Source organism: Phaethon lepturus, unplaced genomic scaffold, assembly GCF_000687285.1.
Source record: "Phaethon lepturus isolate BGI_N335 unplaced genomic scaffold, ASM68728v1 scaffold9139, whole genome shotgun sequence".
In the NCBI taxonomy this organism is placed as follows: Eukaryota; Metazoa; Chordata; class Aves; order Phaethontiformes; family Phaethontidae; genus Phaethon; species Phaethon lepturus.
Genome location: NW_010561183.1, coordinates 18754 through 40602, shown reverse-complemented (window position 1 = coordinate 40602; position 21849 = coordinate 18754). Strand labels below are relative to the sequence as shown.

The following is a 21849-nucleotide window of genomic DNA, read 5'->3' as shown; positions in this document are numbered from 1 at the left end:
CCCACCTTTGTTTATGCAGACAGACACAGAGTGCAGTGGTAGCACTTTAGCTTTATCCAGTTTATCCAGTTATCCTACCTTTGAGATTTGCTACTTTCTGGAAAAAAAAACCACAAACCACAAAACATTCCCTGCAGCAAAACATTTTGATTCTTTTCTGCAGTTGTGCTTTTTGATCAAAGTTGCTCCATAATTGAGTCTCCCTGTCTCCACAGCAAGTTCAACCACCAGAATATTGTGCGCTGCATTGGGGTGAGCTTGCAGGCACTTCCTCGTTTCATCCTGCTAGAACTCATGGCTGGAGGTGACCTGAAATCGTTCCTGAGAGAGACACGGCCTAGACCGGTAAGAAAAGAGAAAATTGAATTTTATTTAGTAAGCTGCTGCCACAAGGCAAATACATAACTATAAAAGAGCTGATGCATGCTGCTTCTCTTTCCCAGTGTTTTAGACGGTCAGAAAATTTCTGTTGCTAGAAGACCGCTGTGGGGGCAGGACACAGATATATAGGAAACAGATGCTGCTAGGGTTATGCAGAGGTGCCTCATCCCTGGACTTTGCTAGATAGCATTGCAGATACTATCTAAAGAAAGAACAAAATCAAAGTTTAAAAAAAAAAAGTTAAACTCTACTCTTACTTTCCTCACACCAGCTGGATGTGGGTTGGGGGGAAGTTTTGAGTTAGTAATGACAAATCTGTTATTTAAACTGCTGATCAGTTGCATTTCTCTGGATATCTGTCAGTGCAAGTTTGACATAGGCAGGGAGAGGATCCAGCCTGGAGCTGTTGACCTAATAGCAAATATCTTTAGTCCAGAGTTTTAAAGATTTTCAATAGCAAATGACAGTCAGAAATGTGTGAGAAATAAATTATGACTTCTAGAGAGGAATCAGTATATCAGAAAAATAAAGTTTGCTCCGAGTCCCTAGATCAGAAAGGCACTCAGATGTTGAAAGTTAGCACCAGAGCCCAGCTTTGTACTTTGTCTCTACATTTCTTTGACACAGGGCAAAATGCTGGATTTTATCAGTACAAGAGAGACACAAATTGGCTCTAACAGATATAAATAAGATTCTTCCTCGAGGCATCTGGAAATAGATCGACTTTGTATTTTTTCTTTGCAGTCTGGTTTTCAGACATAGAAAATGCTCTGTGCTTCTCAGGAGTACCGCAGTCTTGGATAGGTTGCAATAACGTGGCTCCTGCCTGGGTAAGAATGCTAAACACCCAGAAAATCAAGATATTTGAAATCCGAGCAAGCAGTCTTTATAAACAGAGATTGCTTTTCTATAGCACCTAGAGGTGTTCTTGTTAGCTCATACAAATGGGCTGAACTTGGTGGTAGGTGAATGGGGAAATTCATCTTTTGCAATGTGGGCTCTGCTCTCACCTGATGGAGAGCAAAATGGCATGGGCCAGTTATGCTGCCCAGTAGGTGCTGTGTTCAAAACTGCTAGGACAGGCTGTGCTAGATGTGTGAAGTGGCAGGTGAAACAGGACAGTGTAGGGCAAGGGCATCCATAATTTTGCAATGGAAGCATTTTTTATCTCGTCAAATTAGAGAAAGAAGCCAGCTCAGTAATGATCAGGATCTTACGAGGAAGCACCAAGAACATTAGTCCTGAACAGCACGAATTTTTACCTACATGCAGTAAAATGAACCAGTTGCTTTTGTGAATGAAAATCCCTTAATCTTTACAGGATGCAGTCATGGGAGCCTTCTGATCTGAGGGGTTTCTTTCTGTTTGCTCTTACCTCGTCATGAGTTCCTCCTTGCATGCCAGGGCTTCCATTTCTGTTAGTGGTAGCTCTGTTGCAACCCTTGTGAAAGCTAATGTCAGAAGAGGTGGATGGTTCACTCCAGGCACAGCATAATTACTTCCTTGGTATTTCTCTTTCTGCCTTCACAGTCTCTCCTTTCTTTCCTTGTCTTTCCTGACCTCTTTGAGGTTATCTGAGACTGACCATAACTACTGCTACTCACAGGGGCTGTTCCCAGCACCTTTAAGATCCTCCCTTATTGCTGCATTTAACTTGTTCCCAGGACTGAAGCAGACCTGAGACTGATGCTTCTGTTTTCTGCTCTGTTCCATGACTGTCACTCCTTGGAAAAGCTGAGGTTCAAATGCAGATGAGCAGTTGCAAGTTGGAACTGATTCAGAAAAACAGTGTCCAGTCCCTCTTTAACAGTTGGGTGAATGTGGGCAGCCTGACTGTGTGCAGTCACAGATCCACATGTTTCTGCTCCACTTCTAACACCTTCCTACCCCTTGCCTTGCCTTGCTTCTGGTACCATCCCATGTGGTGGCTGCCTGGTGAGAATGAAAAAGTAATTCATTGTCTGGCTGCCAGGGCTGCTTCTGAGGTGCTAATGGCACCTGTGAGTGCTGAGAAGTCAGCCTCTGGTGCACACATTTGACTGCTGGCTCAGAAACTATGAGGCTAGGAGACAGACTGATGAGAGATGAGATGTGTGCGGGGCATTGTGCTCTGTGAAGTATGGGATCCAGCTGTGGAAATTGATTTATCCTCTGCATATACTTGAGGTGTGACAGAGTCTCTGTACATAAGGCCTGTGGCTCAGTACTGCTGGATGTGTCTTTGCACTGCTCTTAATGAACTCTGAGCTGCTTTGTTCCTCCTATTGCTCATTCAAGGAAGATAGGCAGAAGGTAGGCATAGCAGACTGGATGTTTAGCTTTCCAGGCCCATTAAAGGAAAGGAAAGACAAGGAACAGGGCAGAGTAAACAGGCTTCAATAAGCTTTGCTTCCAACAGGAATTAATTGAACACACAAGACTTAGCTGACTGACTCGGTAACAGAGGTGCACTTCTTACTGTGCAGTAAGCACCATATGAATTATTGTTGTCATTTCCCCTTGTTTTTTGTGGTTTTGTATTTTCCAGATGATTTCCTTACTACCTTGTCTTTCCCACTTACTTCTGCTTTCAGCCTGATTGCAAAAGAGAGATTTATGTGTTCATTCTCTACCTTCATCCCCCAGTTGCTCCCCCTACTCCCCTGCCAGTAACTTTGAATTCATTTGCCAGTTTCAGTCAAATTTAACAGAGGTGTGAAAGGCATTAACTTGGCATTAATTCCAAGGCTTCAGGAAGAAGAAAGCACCACACTAGAGCAACCACTGAAGCAAAACAGTTGTCTTGTTTGGCTTGCCACTGGCCAGTTAGAGCCTGTGTGACTTGGAGCAAGACACATGCAACATGCTGCCATGCACTCAGCCACTGAAAAGCATGGAAGAGAGCAGAAGGAATGGTGGAGGAGAAGGTGAAGCAAGGGAAGGGGGAACTTAAGACATTGCGAGGGACGTGAAATGGGAAGCTAGAGCTACCGCGGGAGGTGTGAGGACATGGGCTCCACTTAATGGGAGATCAAGATGCTGCCAGCACAGGTTATTGTGTGTTGTTTGTCTGTGTTTTTCATGTAAATAATGAAAGCCATGTTCAGCCAACATGTAATGATTTTTGTGGACTCTAAGCAAGAATGATCATATGTGTAAGCCAAATGTTCATCCAACATCACTGATACAATACCAGTGGCTCTTGCGGAATACTGTCGGTTTATGCTAGCCAGGTCTACTCCATAAGCTTCAGATCCATACTTCTCCATGGGTCCAGAGTTTACAGCCTTGAAGGGTTTTGGTGTTCCATTTCTAATAAAGTTTCACATGTATTACGGGGCTACCCCTTCCCCCTCGTCTGGAGGCAGTCTGGTAGATTCAGAGATGCCTGGAATCGGAGCCTTCGCTCATTGTGAGCATTGCAGAATTGTCCATTGGGAAGTTCAGCACTGATCTTTCTCATACGCAGCATAGCAATCAAACAGCAGCTCTGGAAGATAAATCGTATACAGATAAATGATTCCCCTTCTTTGTGTTGTGCAGTCTGTTGCACAGAGCAGTGATTACACCGAACAATACACAGAATTTCATTCACCTTTAGCGATACTCAGCCTCACCCAGGGAGGTATCCCACTAGTGCTTCCAGCATGCCCACTGCTCTGCGTAGCGGTGCATTGCAGCTAGCATTGTCCATTCATCTGGGGAGCAGAAGCTGCAAAGTGAATCCTTTGGTGTCTCAAGGCTGCTCCCCTTGCAAAATGAATCCCAAACCTCCATTTTTCAAACAAATAACATGGCTAAATTGTCCTTGGCTGGGCAGTCACATCTGTTTTAGGACTGTGTTTAGCCAAGTAAAGGATGGAAGGAATTCATCCAAGGAGGGGAAGGAGCAGAAAAACAGGGAAAAAGAGAAAAAAGCTATGCTGTTCAAATCAGCTTCTGGCTTCAGCCTACCGACTGCCTCACGGTATAGCTTAGGTTTGGAATCGATTGCACAGTAAAAAATAGGGCTTTTTACTCAGTTTTCACTTCAGGTTTCCGACCCTTGCTCAGGAGAGGAGGGAATGGGTAGATCGAGATATTCATTTCCCTTTGGTTATGCTGTGAAAGGGAAAAAGAAGGCATCTGCATCCTTTCTTACTATAGCAATCTCGTGTAGCTGGTGAGTCACTTCAACTCACAGAGGCAAAAAAGGTTATTCCCCCCTCCCCACAAAAGCAGTTACTGCCACAAAAGATAGGGAGGGGGGAGAGGCTTTATGTTTTCAGGAAATAGTTACTCAGCAAAAGGAAAGGTTTAGGGGGAGATGCAGCCCAGTCTTAAAGAATCAGTTAAGTATATATATGCAATGAACTATACTGTGTAAATAACGAAATATGGGCAGGTGATACATAGTCAGAAACAATTTTGTTTTATGGCACTGCACTGAAAAAAACAGCCTTTGTTCACAGAGAGATGCAGCTTTTTTCAGTTATTTCATTAGTCAAGTATTGAGGCCAGGTTTTTCCTAATCTCTTCAGAAGACGTTAAGATATTTTTAGGTTTTACCAGCCAATGCCCACTGTTTAACTACTGGCTGCTGCCTGCTGCAGAACCTAGACTTGTTTCCAGTCCCAGTTAGCAGTGATTTAGATCAGATGGGATGGCCAGCACAGCATTGCATCAGTCTGGAGATATGTTTCAACATGACAGGCTGGCAGAGCCAGCAGTCCCTGTCACTGGAGAACCCCTGTTGGTTTAGCATCAGTGGGAGAGACCCATGGGCAGGCGTGCCTTTTGGGCACTGGACAGAATGGTAGGTGTCATAAGAGAGAACTAGAGGGTGGGATGGGCTTGTTTGATCCAATAACTAAGGCCACAGATAAAAACTGAGCTAGCAAATGGCTCCTCTGGAAGAAGCAGTCACTGCCACCCAGTTGTTTGTCATCATCCCACTGGCAGCAGCGATTTCCTCCTCCCCGACAGGAATGGCAGCAGGAAACACTGATTCACACCTCAGTGCAGAAGCTGATGGTTTGGCTTCAGAGGCCGGCAAATGCAAGCTGGTGCTAAGCCTGCCCTTTTCACTAAAGCACTTGGCTCCTGCTGGCAAGGGCTGTAGACTAGAGGGTGGGAACAAGGAATTGGCAGCCTTAGTCTTCCATAGCTGTTGGCTATGCAAACCTGTGTCAGTGCTCTGAGGGGCAAGATAAAGCCTACACAGATGTGGAGGAGGGAACGAGCAAATGTGACTCATGCCATTATACAAAATGTCATTCTCATTGTTCAAGGTGACTTTAGAGAGGAGCTAGCAATAATACAGAGTAACTGAGTGAGGACCAGTTCAGGCTACAGATCTCCTCAAAAATCACGCTGAAAATTCAGAAGCGTCTCCCATGAGAACTGGGGGAAATTCTTAGAGGGGCATCCCAATGAAGCAGAAAAGCCAGATCCAGCTGTTCTGATTCTGTCCCTGGGATTTGTATGACATTGTGCGTGCACATCCTTTGCATAGTTCATAGATACGAACTCTCCCTTGTGCATTTTTGCAATCCCTTTGTGTATTAACATCTGAGCTATGTCACTTGTTGGAGAGTTCCCAGCACTGTACCATGTGATGAATCATGTCATGTTCTTACTTTTTAACCCATGTTTGTCTCTTGTCTTTTGGTAGAATCAGCCCTCCTCCCTTTCCATGCTGGACTTGCTCCATGTGGCTCGTGACATCGCTTGTGGGTGTCAGTACCTGGAGGAGAACCACTTCATTCACAGGTAGGTGAATGCATCTGTGTCAGCATGGGCATGGCTTGCATACAGGCCAGCATGAACTCGCAGTGCCCTGCCTGATATGTTTATGTCCTGCTGCACTCTAGTGGCTGGATACCTTTAAACAAGGTAGATAAAATCGGAATAATAGAAGCAATTAACAGAAAGCCTGCTATAAATCAGGTTGCAGAGGACTAGTTTTACCAAAGATCTGGAGCTCTGTCTCAGTGACTGCACTTGTGCAGCCTGCTTCGCTACCCTGCAAATGGAAATACAATCTTGTGACGGAAGTCTTCAAAGATCTTCCCATCATAAATTTTGATTAGTGCCTTTCCGCTCATTCTGGAACCCTTTTCTTCACCCTCTTGAAGAATGGCGTTACAAGTACAGCCAGAAATGCAATACTTTGTTACTATTGTTGCCTGCTCCTGCAAAGCAGGATGTTTGGGGGGTGTCCAAAATTCTGCCCATAGCATTGTGTAGCAATGAGTAGAGAGAGATTGCGGTTCACTCTTCTGAAAGAGTTACCCACAAGGTATGCCACCATGTTAGATTCAAATCTCAAGGTTTACTTCAGCCCAGCATAGGTGAAGCTGGAGTTTTACCTACATACACAGATTCAGGCTCATAGCTTCAGTCTTCAGAGCAACGTCTGCACATTGTTGTTCTTCCTGTCTCTGACAGTACGACACCCATCTGACAATATTTGAACAAGCATGGTAGTAACAGGTCAGTGGATCATTCCCCAGATGGCTTGATGCTGGGACTAGTACATTGCTGAAATCAGCCCCACTGCTTGCAACTCCCTAGAGACTTAAAAATAATCTCCTGGGCTGAAGGGAGGCTCACAGGAGGCCCATCCTTTCAGCTGGAAGATGTTACATAAATTTAAGAGGAAATGTTAAAGAGCGGAACTGCTCCTGCTGTTGGGGTAGATTGGCATTTGGGACATCACTAGTTATCCATAAACACTGACTTTTCTGGCTGTTGTGGGCTCTCTGCAGCTCAGGAAAGTAGGTACTATTCTTTGTTTTCTTTTTGGCTTGCAAAATTGTTGAATGATTAAGTGGTTCTTCTCTTTCTGTTGCTTTTCTTTCCTTTCCTTGTAGGGATATTGCTGCCAGGAACTGCCTCCTTACCTGTCGAGGGCCTGGGAGAGTGGCTAAAATTGGAGACTTTGGAATGGCCCGGGATATATACAGGTAGCGAAGCTAAGCCCAGGGTATCTGCCGGTGGAAGCTTGCTAAAATGAGGGAGGAGTGCTGTTTGTGCAGGAGAGTAGGCTCGTATGCTGCTCTGCGTAACCGTAGCAAGGCGAGGGTGGGGAGATCCCACCTTGATGAATCCCAGCTAATGCTTTTTTTGGTGTTTGCCTTCATCGGCAGTTTAACTGTGCTTTGGAAAAATTTCCCACTCCTGACAGCTTTCTTATGGGTAATGAAGTCTGATAGCTATGGAAGGCATTTCTCCTCCCTCTTGTACTCTGTCCTCAGTTTCTTGTCTTTACTTTCTCCACAATGAATGGCATTGATGTGCCCTTTTGTTTTGTGGTCTCAAATCATTCTGAATTTAATCTCTCTCCTTGATGCTACCCCTGCCCCTTTGGTTTGGTGTCGTCAGTAAATCTCTTCAATTTACTGCAGATAAAGGAAGAAGGTGTAGGGGAAGGTCAGGAAAATGTAATCACCCAAACTGGAATTCAGCCAGGACACAGGGTTAACTACTCTGCTCTTGCAAGAAGTGCCAGGAAATCTTTAATGACCATGAGCAGTCAGGGCTGTAGTTTGATATCTCATCTTCCAGATAGCACCTCCAGAAGTTCAGTACCTTGTCCTGCCGTGCTGAGGAATTGATTTGCCTCTGATTGGGAGGAAGGAATGCCTTGTACTCAGTCACCTGCACTGTTTATTCCAGTGCCTTGCCTTTTTTTTTCCCTGCCTGGGGATTCTCCTGTGCAATTACTAAGCCAGGCCTGCTTCTGCTTAGCTTGAGATCTGACAGTATCACAGCCTGAGGTGATACAGAGTGCTACCTTCAAAAACCCAAAAGACCTGCTTTCCCCCCACCCCGCTGCCTCTTCTTTCTCACAAAGAAGCCCTACTCTGCCCGATTGTCAGACGGGAGTCTGCTGGGACAAAGTAGCATGTGTCACACTCACACAATCAGCAGAACCCACTGCCAAGATGAACACTTTGGTGCTGAGTTTTCAAAGGTGTCTTTGAAGTTTGCACATGTTTGCACATCCTTTGGATGCTCTGGCTGTGTAGTTATGATGATACCAGCTTGCATGAGCAGCCTCCTGCAGCTGCCAGCACAGGATTTGAGGCTTGTAGGTTTTGTTTTAAATGACAATGGCACTAAAGAACAGATTTATTCCTTTCTCAGAAGCATGGGAGGTGGGTTTTATACTACTGTTTCAGCGCTAACAGCCAAGCATCCTCCTCATCAACCTGTGGTTCTCACTAAGGGTTTTGGATTTCACTTGCAGCGCTTTAGACTGGGTGTATGTGGGACATGCTTTGTTTATTTTTGGTGGAGGTGCTCAAGGTGACCATGTGTGAGGTAATGTGGAGATCTTGCTGTGCCTGAAAAGTGCAGGAGGATGCCTCCACCAGCAGTATTTTACTATATGGGTAATTCACTAGGAGTATGCACATAGATAAGGATAAACTTGGATTCACTAGGTCAGGCCTAAGCAAGGGAGATTAGAGCAGTCCTACCATGGTCTGCCCATTTCCACTTTATTTGTGAGAAGGGACAGGTCTCTTCAGCATTTTCTCTGCCATGCTGTTTTGCCTGAATTAGTCTCTCCTATGGCCCGTAATTTTAATATTTGTAATTGTAAAAATCCCAAATTAATGGCATTTTCTGAATTCTTGGCTGACTCTGTTTTGTTTGTTCTTTGCAGAGCCAGCTACTATCGGAAGGGTGGGTGTGCAATGTTGCCTGTCAAATGGATGCCTCCTGAGGCTTTCATGGAAGGGATATTTACATCAAAAACAGACACATGGTGCGCTTCCTTTCCTTCTCTGTCCAGTCTGTCTGTATGTGTTGCAACCTCTTTTGTAAATATATATATATATATATATATCCCCTTTTGTGAATATTTTGTAGAAAACACATGTTCATTCTCCTTTATTAAAAAGACAAGCTGGGTCTTTCAGAGCCAGTAATCTTGGAGGAGACAAGGGAACGGAAAGATCAGATGTGTGCAAAGGCCAGTGCTGCTGGGGAGGTGAGCAGGCAGGGGAGGGAGGTTGAGGCAGGTGCTGCTTTGCTGCTACAGGGAGGAAAGCATTAGTTCCACACTGAGGAAAGCAGCACAGGAGACTGCAGGCAGGATCCATCCTGCCAGTGAGGGAGAGGGGCATCATGTATTGCGGCTTTCATCTTTCTCCTGGCAGCAGCACTGTAAGCTCTTGAGTTGCCGGTGGCCAGACGAGAAGGAGGGAAATTTGGTGAGCAGGAGGCAAGAGCTCAGGACATGTGGATGTGGAGTGGAAGGGGCTGGTGGTCAGGAGACAGCTCCCGAGCAAGCTCCAGCAGGGCGGTGGATGTACGTTCTCTCATACAGCTGAGCTGCTGCCTGTCTCAGCACCAAGTGGAGGAGTTTCCCATTGCTGCACATAGCACTCTGCAATTTTAACTAACAAGATCGTGATTTCCAGGCAGCTGACCAGATGAATGCTTTGGAGGGTGTCCTGTCCCAATTGTTGTCCCCAGGGCTTTGCAGGCCACACCACACAGGCCCTGGGGTTGTGGTGTCAGCTAGTGAATGTTTTTATTGTACTCTGAGCTACAGGTGGGGTCTTTGGGGCTCAGAGCATTAGTGGGGATACACTGGCATGTTATTTCATGCAGGGTAGCTTATTCAAGAAGAAAAGTTTGTCATAAGTGATCAGGTCACTGCTCCACTCAGTCCTGTCTCCAGCAGTGGCTGATGTCTCAGCAAAGCATAACCTGACTTTGACGTTTATTACGTCTAGCTGAACAGTGCTGAGTACGAGGGCAAAGCAACCATATTTACCTACCTATATTGTAGACTTCACTCACTTAACAGTCAACTACTAGTATTAAATCATTCAAAGTCCACTGTTAAAATTGTGCAGCTTATTTATGTCTGAATCCTGCAGCAGTGATTTCCACAAGCTGCCTGAGCACAGACTGCAGAGCAATGCTGGTGGTACTGCACCTAAGGGCATTGCCCCTCAGTGATGGTCATTCCTGTATCCTTCACTTTGTTTTCCTTCGCTTCTGTATTCAGGTCCTTTGGCGTATTGCTGTGGGAGATATTCTCTTTGGGATACATGCCTTACCCTAGCAAAAGTAACCAGGAAGTTCTGGAGTTTGTCACCAATGGAGGAAGGATGGATCCACCTAAAAACTGCCCTGGCCCTGTGTATGAGATTTTAACTTTGATGTATTCATGCAAATAAGTTTCTGTTTCAAATGCTGTTCTCTAGTCAAAAGTTAATGACTTTTAGAGTTCATCTTATTGTGGCTAATCTGCCTTATTGGACTTGAGTGCCAATGATTTCTCTACTATTTATTTTTTTCTGTCTATTTTGGAGAATAACTCAGGGCCCCTTTGAGAATTACTGGCCACTGCTTGTTTGGTCAAAGATGGTGCAATATTTTTGTGTCTTAGGTTAGCTGTGAAATTGCAAGTGCATAAGACTGTTCACTGGTAGGGAAAACTAGGCTCCATTATCTGTAGTCCTGCCTACCTTTAGCGAATTATCCAAGGGATTTTGGGTGGGTATGTTATTTCTCTGATGTGCTGTGGATTTCACTCCACTGGTGGCCACGTTTCAGTGGTTACTAGTACCTCAGTTGTCCAACTCAGGGGAAGGCAGAGCACTCTTATTTGTTAGAAGTCAGAGTGGTGATGCATGCTTGTGGTTTCTAAGCTGCAGTGACTAGCTGTTACGTACCAACAGGATCTGCCATTTATGAGCATCTGCATTCTGCTCTTTCAGTTACCGCATTATGACCCAGTGTTGGCAGCACCAGCCTGAAGACCGGCCAAATTTTGCCATAATCCTGGAGAGGATTGAGTACTGCACTCAGGTATCGGTGTTCATTCGTCACAAATGAGATGGGTGGAGAGGGTTCTTCTTGAGAAGCGGGCCAGATCATGAGATGAGAAGGCAGCACTGCATTGCTGCAGTCAGCAGTCCAGGGCAACTGATGTCAGCCTGGGACCAGTGGCTGGGATATCTACCTCATCGGGTGGTTGATCCTTCTTGTCTTTCACTATGGAAAAGCACAGGCTTACAAACAGCAGACCTGTAGCTCTGTGTCTGCTTGTAAAGGCAGAGATGCCAACAAGCAAAAGAACTAAGACAGGCTAGCTTCATGTCAGCCACTCCATCCCGGTGCTTACCCTTAAGACACGGTCAGCACTGAGCAGAAATGGTCCTGGCTCAGAGCACCCTTTGCAGGTGGCTTCTGCAGCTGTGGGCAATTTTCTGAATCTGACTGAGCTGGAGAAGGCAGGTGGAAACAGCCATGCTAAAGGAGTGGGAATTCTAAGGCTAGGCAACGAGGAAAGGATGTGGCTGTCTCTCCAGGCTGAAATTACTTATTTATTTTTTACCACCATTTTTACTGACGAGGAGTGGAGTAGTTTGGAAAATGCTTTTCTGCCTGCAACAGCACAGGCATTTTGGGTGGCCTAACACAGTTACTTGCCTCAGTCAGTTTGCTTTCCCTCGCCGTTTGGGAGGCTTGGTGTGTTTATCATGTGTGTTTGGATCCTGAGATTGGGAGGTATTGTTTTCTGCTCTCTATAGCTTGCCATGGTGTCTAGCAATAATTAAAGGTTGCCTAGATCACCACATTTTCTCTCAGTTTAATTTTCAAAACTGCTTAAATAGCTCAGAACCGCAGTCCCTGTGGATTCAGGCTTCAAGGGGTCTGCCAGTATTGCCTTCTCTCTGCATTCCTATTCCTCCCTTGTTGTGTGGAGGCAATACTTTCATGGCTGAAACTTTCTCAATATTATCTGAGAATGTTATGAACTTTGAGATTATATAGATTGCAAAACAACATTCCCAGAGGAAATTTGGCTGGACGTAAAAAATGTTTTTCATTGTTTTTGTGCCTCTGCTGTTCTGTGGTGAGTTTTAGGGTGGTTGTTTTTTTTAAAGAGTTCGATTTTAAGGGTATCCCATTGCATCTCATGGCTAACTGAATTTTGTCAGCATTCTCTACACATGGAATGTAGGCTCTGGGTAATGGGAACAACGCTCTGTGATCATAGCATGACAGCTGTGAGATGTGTCGGGTTTTTAATCAAGTCCAAGTATGCATGAGACACTTAGAAATTCTCATTCTTCTCTCTGGCAGGATCCAGATGTCATCAACACTGCTTTGCCAGTAGAATATGGTCCATCAGCTGAGGAGGAGGAGACGGTAGCGATGCGCCCCAATGATCCAGAAGGAATTCCTCCTCTATTGGTCTCCACACACCAAGACAGGAAGGATGACAAGCAAACTCTGCCATCTCCACCACCCCTGCCGTCAGCCATCACTTCTGGAAAACCTCTAGGGAAAGTAGGAGCCTTGGAACCACCAGTGCCAGGGAAGGTGCAGTCAGCCTCAGCGGGAGGACATATCAACATGGCCTATGCCCAGTCCAATCCCCCTTCCGAGCTGCACAAAAGCCGAGGATCCAGAAACAAGCCCACCAATCTCTGGAACCCAACCTATGGTTCCTGGTTTGCAGAGAAGCAGGCCAGCAAAAACAGTTCTCTGCTGGATAAGGAGATGCCCGAGAGGGAGAATTTGGGACAGGAAGGAAACTGTACTGTGGGGCCCAACATTGTGACTGGCAAGCTGCCAGGCTCCTCCCTGCTATTAGAGCCATCTTCCCTAACAGCAAGTGTTAAAGAAGTGCCTCTCTTTAGGCTCCGTCACTTCCCCTGTGGGAATGTCAACTACGGATACCAACAGCAGGGCTTACCCTTGGAAGCCTCCACGCCACCTTGTGCTAGCAGTTACGAGGACCCTGTCCTTAGAAACAAGAGCCACATAACCCAGCCGGGGCCGTGAGAGCCCTCTGCCCTCTTGACTTTTCCCCCTGTGGCCCCTGAGCCTTGAAGAGATGTCATTACGCAATACACCACGAGCAAGGGATCTGACAGCATTACCTTCCACTTTGTGCCAACTTGCTCCAAAAGTGCCACCCTCAAAGCTGTCATTTCAACTAACCTGAGAGGCTTCAAATCACCAGAGCCCCAGTACAATAAAAGAAACAAGGGGGAGGGAGGATACAGGAAACAGATGTTAACTGCAAGGCCCAGCTGCTGTTGCATCAACTCATACGCATGGTTGTTGTCATGCCTTTCCTGTGAGCTTTTCTCAGTTGTGTGTTCTCTGCTTAAGTGTAAAGCTGCGGCTCGCTGCCTTGAGTGTTTCATGTCTGGGGTTTTCCGTGCCAAACTTGTGGTTGCTGTGGAACACCTGGAGATCTCCTGCAGCTGGCAGAGGTTGTAGTGGGTTTGGGGAGAGCATCCTCTATCCAAACCGAAAAAGGATACAACAGAGCTGAATGGTGATGCAATGGCACGTTCCCAAGTTGTGTTCTAGCTACAGTCCAGTCTTCAAAGTCCTTGAATGCACAGCGGTTATGGGGGGCATTGGCAGGGCAATAGAAAGACACTGGTCATACTGCATCACTCGAAAAAGAGAAGCACAGAGGATGGGTGTAGATGCTATGAGGCGTTATGGGTTGGGGGCAGAGGGATGGGTTTGGCTGGGGTTTTTGTTTTCTTGTTTTTTTTCCTGTGCTTAAGCACTAAAACTGAGTAAAGCCCTTTAAAATTCCCTCTGTCCTACAAAAGTAGGAATGTCCTTCATCAGGAACTTGTGCGTGTCACATGGAACCAAGGTGAAGCTTTAAAGAACCATGGTCATTAGAGAAACTTTCACCGTGCCCTGAAAATGGACAGCCACCTGCATACCTCAGAGGTTTACATTAGCCTCTGACGTACCCTGTACAAACAAGAACATAAAGACAGAAGACTACATCGTGCCACAACCCGGATGCCAGATACTGTCTGTATTGGAAGGGTTTAGAGTCCTTGTTCCTTTAACAAAATATGTGTATGATAGATAAAGAGAAACACTGCATTGACTCATTTTGTACAAGTTGTGCATGAAAAATATTCCAGTTAAGTGTATTGTCAAAACATAGATGTAGGAAGTAATTCATATGTAAAGATGTGCATTAGTAACTTCAACTTAGGGTTGCAAGGAGCTGTTTTAGCATGAATGCTATCCAAAAAAGGGGTGCCTATTTCTGTAGAAATGGGTGTACTGGAGCATCAGCAAAGGAATGTGAAGGTGTTCTTCAGTCGGAGACTCTTCGTTTCAGTGAAGCGACTCTGAATCTGACCCTGGATCCAAACATTGAGGTAAGCTTCCTGTCATCATAAGAGAGCAAACCAGAATCCACATATACAGGATCCTGACCTTTGGGATGTGCAGACTGAAATTGGAGGGCTTGGTTTGGGCCACCACCCTTGTAAAAAAAAACGTAAGAGCAGGGAGGTAGTGTGCTCGCCTAACCTGCCTTTCTGACATCTCTGATACACAGAACTAAACCCCTTTTTTTAGAAAAATGCCAAAATTGTGTGTGTGGTGGTTGGTTAATGGGAAGTGTGCTGGGAGGCTTGAATCGGGGGCTGCTCTGAATTTCGTGTTCGTCTGCTAGGGATCCGTCGCACCGCTGGTGTACGGGCTTGGTGGGGATAACGAGGGTTACACTTTGGGTGTAATCCTGCTGCTGTGCGCAGGATTCTTTAGCTTGAACTAAGAGAGTATTTGTGAATTCCAAGGTTATTAGGCTCGCAACTCTTGTCATCAAATAGCCACTGGGGAGGGATTCTGTCTAGTTTAGGACTGTGCTAGTGTCACACTGGTCTCTCTTTCTAGCTCAGTAAATTCAATGGGGTAGTTTTCTAGACTCTCAGGTAAAGCTGATTAATTCAGGAGGCAAGCACCATCAGAACAATTTCTTACACTAGTGTATTATTCACATATAATAGCAATTTTCATTTCAATATTCCAGCTTTCTCATTTTCAGAAGGGCTGAAGCTCCTCATTGTTTTCTTTAGCTCTTTGCATAGGAGCACACTTTCAGTTTTTGCTGCCCTGCCTCTTATGTTACTGAGGTCAGGATCTGACCTGTATACTGATGAGAGTTCTTAAAGAATATACTAGAAAAAAAAGTTGCAAAGTTAATGATTTTTGACTAGCTGAAATTATTAATTCTTGGATCTCGGGCAGCAGCTCTGATGCTGCACGAATGCAGATACGCTGCCAGGTTACGATGTTAAGGGTAGCATTTCTAAAGAATCTTTAAAAGCACAAGCAGCAAGAGATGATTATAAGTTTGTGGAAGGAGGGGGGAAAGGCAGGCTTTCCCCAGCCATGGTGTTGGTGTGATTACTGCTCCGCAGCTTGTGCTGTGCAGTTATTTTATCACAGAATTTCAACTTCAATACTTCTACTGAATGGGAGTTGTAAAAATGAAGGAGCTAAACACATTACTGCTTTTTACCTATGGAATACAAGAGGAGATAATTCTGGTCAGGGGAGATGGGGAGTTACTACTGAAATTCTCCAGTCTGCTGGGCATGGTACATTGAGATAAATACTGTTCAGCACTAGCAGTTGGTTTTAAGCAAGCTTCCTTCCAGTGTCTCCAGTGTAAAATGCTTTGTTGTGGCGTTGTTTTTTGTGTTGGGTTTTGCGTTTTGTTTGGGTTTTTTTTTGTTTTTTACAATACCCCCTCTTAATGTTTGGAACTCGGAGGAATTCAATAAATCTCGTCGGGTCTTATTTTTAATGTAAAAAACAACATCTCTGAGCTCTTCCACAGCAAGCATGTAGTTTGGCACCCCTGTGTGCTCTCCAAGCACAGTACCCCAGTTTGCAAAAATTGTTTTGTAAATATTGATGCTAATCAAATCTTGCCACTCAAACAAGAGTTGGAGCATTTGTCTGTCCTCTTTCTTAGAAAACATATAATACCATCGATGACAAATTATTTCGATTAATTAATTGCTTTGACTAAAGGGTGCTCTGCTACTGGTGTGCAGGCTGCATCGAAGATGTTTTCCTGGTCATTCTGCAATTGCATTGCTTAACTGTAAGCATCTGTTCTGTTGCCAAAGCAGCACCAGGATTTCGGTGACAATGCCAGATTTTATTTGTATCGCTGGGGTGATGTGAAGAAAGCTTTCCTTAATGATACCTGTTTCCTCTGTCACTGAAGTAACAGTTCGTCCTTGGCACTACCAATTACTAGACTATCTATCTCAAATTAGCGGAAGGGGTGACAGAAACGATGTACCATTTAACCAGTAAGCATGTGAGAGCTGCAGTTGCCATGCAGGTTTGCCCTGACTGGAAGAATTACTCGCAGCAGTTTGTTCTAGTTTGTTCTGCAAGGTAGGAAAGAAGCTTCCACGGGGCTTTCCCAGGGACAGTCCAAGTAGGGCAGAGGGAAACAACAGAAACTCGGCTTTGTAAAGCTCACAGACTGGCTGAAGTTCTGTACAAGAAGGTACTGCATAGAATTTATTTTAGCATTTCTCTTACATCTGGAAGTGTTCAGTGTTCATATTTCTTCTGTTTGTTTCTAGTGGTTTCATTCTAGCACATTTCCTGTAGCTGTACACCATTAGCCACAGCATTTTGTCCAGTCATGAACTAGGAATTTTTAATTTCTGTGTTCAGAAAGATTCACCTGTTCAGTTCTCAGAGCTGCAGGGAACAGAAGGGGCTTAAGTCTCCATGAGCTCACCAGACCAAAGCACCCTGGCAGGTGTAAATCCCAAATTCCCGTATTAAACCCCTCCACGGTAGGCTTACAGTGTTGCAGGAAAAAAAAAATTCAAGTTATTTTAACCCTCTTACCCATTTTTGTCTATGATGTATTTTTTTTAAATCTAGTTTATTGAGACAACGTAGATTTTTCTTTAATGGAACTTCTTAAGACTGTTAATCTTTTTCATTGGCAATACTTAACGTTCTGGTCTTATGTATCTTCCTCACTCTACAGTGGAAAAGCGGGAAGCAGTATGATCTACAGGATGTAAAGCACGACTGGGAAAAATCCTGTGCTACCACTCTCATACTCTGAAAATGGCTTATTTCCATGTGGCCGTTACCTGTTCCCTATCAATATTAGGTAGGTTTCTGATTCTGTAAGCTGCTGAAGGTAAACTAGGTTGGGATGCCTGTTTATCTGCCTTTCCAGTTGTCCCTTGATCTTCCTTTTTGCTACTGAACCTTGTTTCTCTATCACGTGCCTGGAAATGAAGGCAAGACCTTTGGGTGGTTCTGCTTCCTCGAGGAGCAGTGGATGGCGCAGTGGCAGGAAAGGGGCTTTGCTGTAGCCACGGGAGGTACAGGTACCACAGGGCTGCAGTAATTTGGCTGAGTTAGCCTTTCACAGTGGTGTATCACAGCTCCACTGGCTTCCCTCCCCGTATGCTCACAAAAGGACGCAGGCTCAGCGTGAGAGCAGCTGCAGCACCGCTGAGCGCAGTCAGGTATATACTGCATGATGTAAGAGGTCTGACATAGGCTATGAAGGATTAAACTTTGCGTGTCTGCTCCTGTTATTGAGCCTATCTTCTGGGTGACAAGAACCTTGACATAGGAATAGCATAAAACAGCCTTTCACAGCAGCAAAGACATCACCCTTTGTCTGTCCCAAAGTTAAACCCATCACAGGAAAATGTCCAAATTGTCTGCATCTGGCTTCTTTTAGTAACAAAGTTCATTATAGGAGTGTCTCGTTTCATGTACAGCAGTTTATGCAATGTTGTTCATAAAGGAAGGGCCTGTGCACTTCAGGGATACTATAAAGAAAAATACTAATATATGGTCATTGAGTATTTTGTATTGAATAGTGTATTTGTATTGTAAACAAGTGTAGTGAACCACAAGGCATGAAGACAAATAAAATGACTGTAGCTGGCTTTCTCTGTGTGGGGCTGTGTAATGATTGTATCAACGTCAGATTACTTCTGTGATAACCAAGGGGGGGCGCTGAGGCTCAGTTTTCACTTGGCAAAGTTACAGAAGTCTTGTGTGTCAGTGTACCATAAAGGAGCAGGTGGGGGGTTCATCTGAGACAGCCACCATGTTTAAGAACTTCTTTGCATTGCAGCTGTCATACCTCCACCTTTCTTACAGTGAAAGGTGCTGTTCCTTCTATTACAAAGCACTGAGATCAAGGAAACTGGTCAGTGTAAGAGAACAAAGTATATAGCTGAAGCGAGCATTTGGGTGTTTTCATTCCTAAATGTTTATAACCAAAGACAGAATTTTTCTTTGGACTTGAACTTTGAGTAGGTCCAATTAAAAGCTTTATTTTAATACAGTGGCATGCCAGTATTGAGGCCTATGACAAAGATAGGAAGAGAGAGCTCCTGCCCTGAAATGCCCACTTTTTTCCCCTCCCCATACCACTCCTATACCATAGGTAGCTGCTTTCTCAAGAATTGGTCCTTGAAATTATGACTGACTTATCTATAAACCTTATTCTCCTTCACTTGCTTATCCACATGCTCATGCTCCTGCAAGATAGTGCTGTGGTTCCGTTAGCAAGACTTTTCACCTGAGCAGGTATCTGGCAGGCTCCTCTCCCTCCATTTCCCCCATGCTTCAGTTTCTCCTCATCTTAGCTGAGAAGGGAGCTCTCCTAGGAGCACAGCCAGTCCCCAGGCAGCCACCAGCATACTGGTTTGGATCTGGTGCTGGTTGGCAATCTTTGCTCTAATTTCGATTTGATCCAGAGCTGTGAAGAACGATGCAGGTGGTGGGAACTCTGCTGTGTGGCTTTCATGGCCACATTTTCAGTTTCTACCTGGTGTTTGACAAGGCTTCTGCAAAACCGGAACTCTGTAAAAGCCGTGACATAAATGCTGGATCTGCTACCTATGCAACTCTCTCACAGGTAACAGAGCCAACTTGCTAGAGAAACTAGGTTATGTTTTGCAAGTCTGCAGTGCCAGTTTTGGCTCCTTGTGCCTCAGATCTTGCTGGACAGCAAGACTTCAAAAACAGTCTCCCTGCCCAGAAAACCATTACTGTCAACATCAGCAAAATGATCACTGAATCCAACTGGATTGAACTCACTAGAAACTAATTCCCCATCCTGGGACACTTCAAGAAAGTTCTCCTCCTGCTGTCACACCTGTGACCTCTCCCTTCCAGCCAGTGTCCAACAAAGCTTGAAAGATTTCATTGCTGAGCACTGAAGTACATTTTCTGAAACTGGACCCCAGAGGCATGCTGTAGAACAAGGGCAAGCCTCAAAGGCTGCACAGGCAGCACAGAATTGCTGGGGACCATCTGCTTATTTATTTATAAACCATAATATTTTATTTATACAGTTTATAGGGACTTTGAGGATCATTTATCTTTTTTCTAACCAGTCTGGGGCTGTGATCATAGAGACCTCAGCACAACACCTAATTTTAGAATTCATTTTTTATGACACAAAGTGTCCTCCTGCAGGAGTTGAAGAAAAGGATTATGGCAACTCACCTTGGATTTAGGGAAGCACAAATCCCTTCGCATCACCAACTTGAAGACAGCCATCGGTAATCCTTTCTGGAATGGAGGGCCTGATTTATTTCCATTTCAGGCTGCATACATTTACAGTGCTCCTTGCTTCCTTGTAGAAGATTTTCAGTGCTACCAAAACAGCTCCATACTGATAAAAGTCCTGCCTTGCTCTCCTCTAACCTATAGTGCTCTAGCTGGATTACAGCCAGAGCTTTCAGGAGAAACACGCAGCTAGCTGAGACGAAACTGAAGGGAAAGCACACTACAATGCTCAGATGGATAGTATCTATGCCCTCTACCCATCAGACAGGAGTCCATGAAGTTCTGCAGTCTTTGGCTAACCCACACCACTGAGACCCCACTTCCAGCTGAACTGGGTGTAGCTACAGAGCTGTGGAAGGTGCAGCCCGACACCCTTGGAGAAAAAGAAAAAAAAGTTACCAGTCAGTGAATCAGAAAACCCTTGGAAAGCAGTTATTCCCATATATTACTTCATCTGTGCAAGACAGGCCACACAGAAATAGTGTGACTATAATAAACTGCCTGAGCTTGCTGCCTTACCCACACACTTATTCCCTATGTACCTCCTCAAGAGCTCCAGTTACGCATCAGATGATAAAGCAGTTACCTCCGTTCCATCACGTCAGGTAGGAAAAACAGCATTTCTGACAATGAGTGTTTCATCACAGAAACTGAACTGCCCACCCAGGAGGACAAGGCTGGGACAAACCTGAGAAACACGCTGTACAAACACTTTGACAACTGGCAGTTCTGTACCAAATGGCCAGAAGACATAAAATCTTCTGCTTTATATTCTACAATTGCTGTTCCATGCTGTATCCTGTTTGCCTAATTTGTATAGAAGAACAGAAGTGAGAGGATGCACATTCTGTAACAACCTAATGAAAATTCTTTTTGCCATAGTATTCACCAGGGTTTCATTTTACTAATACCAGCAAGAAACAGATATTGGACAAAGTAAAGTTCAGTACATCACTGAATATCTGCATCTTCAAATATAAAGCATTAATTTTTTTTACATTCAAAATTTACAGCTTTTATAGTCAGTTAAAAATTCCCATAAGTTAGAATACAATATGCATTATTTTAAATACAGCTCAGGAAAAATAGCTACAGCAATATTTAAAAGAAGGTAACAGCAGCAGACTTCTGTCTAAAAATTAGGATAGTATGATGTAATTTAAAGTGTCACTTCTTCAAGTAGTTAAGAGCAAGCAGATCGTTTAAGAATAAAATGAATGTTCAGGAACACAAAACCATCCCAATGATAAGATAATGTTTACACATGCTGAGCAATGAAAATACATTATATGTTTAAAACATGGACAAAGGCTGATACGCAAATAATGCTGCATCAAGGTATGTTATAATGCTGTACCTAAAACTGTCCTTAATTTATCAATCATAAGTAAGTCTCTTAAAAAGAAATTTATACTGGAAATTGTTCCAAAGGAAACAAAAAGAAACATGTATCACAATCAAATCAAGTAATGTTAATAGCTTGCTTGAAAACCCTGCATATAATCCATACCACTGGCAGGAATTATCATGCTGTATTTATACAGACTTAATATTTATGATGAGGCTATTATGTGTAGTTCCACTCTGGGTTTAATTTGCATTTAAAACTGTGATACTCATAGCCTGCAGCACACCAAACAAAGTCTTTAAAAATGAGGGAAAGCTCTCCAGGAGAGTGCAAAGTGCATTATTTTAAAGAGTGCTTCTTATATGTAGCTCCTTCTACAAATTCATACAACAAAAAGTGCTTTTTGCCATACGGACTGACATGCAGCATATTTGTGCTTTTTAAAGGCTTTTTATTTAATTGCTGCTGTTCACTAGGACAACAGCAAATCTTTATACTTATCAGCCCTTTTGCATTCTGGAGGGGGGAATAGGAGGGGAAAGCAGAGGAGGGATATGAATGATAAAGTGTAAAAATACCTCACAACTGCTTTCTTATTGCTAGCAGCTGGTATTGGAATTGACGAAGTGCCTGGTAACCAGAGTAATGTCAGTCATTAACCACCTCCTCCATCAAAAGCAGGCAATGCACAAGGCATTATCAGTTCATTACTACATGGAGGCAAATCGTTTAAATACTGCATGAATCACAAAGCAACTTTA

The 21849-nt window shown here is 44.2% G+C and overlaps 1 protein-coding gene across 1 annotated transcript in view; it reads left to right on the top strand.

Annotated features, from left to right (window-relative positions):
- ALK (anaplastic lymphoma receptor tyrosine kinase) overlaps positions 1-13161 on the top strand; it is a 61512-nt gene extending 48351 nt beyond the window's left edge. Inside the window, exons 16-22 of the mRNA XM_010293908.1 lie at positions 216-345; positions 6014-6111; positions 7215-7307; positions 9014-9115; positions 10370-10504; positions 11085-11175; positions 12457-13161. Of these exons, the coding sequence (XP_010292210.1) occupies positions 216-345; positions 6014-6111; positions 7215-7307; positions 9014-9115; positions 10370-10504; positions 11085-11175; positions 12457-13161 (1354 nt within the window). The remainder of the gene's footprint in view (positions 1-215; positions 346-6013; positions 6112-7214; positions 7308-9013; positions 9116-10369; positions 10505-11084; positions 11176-12456) is intronic.
- The last annotated feature ends 8688 nt before the right edge of the window (positions 13162-21849 follow it).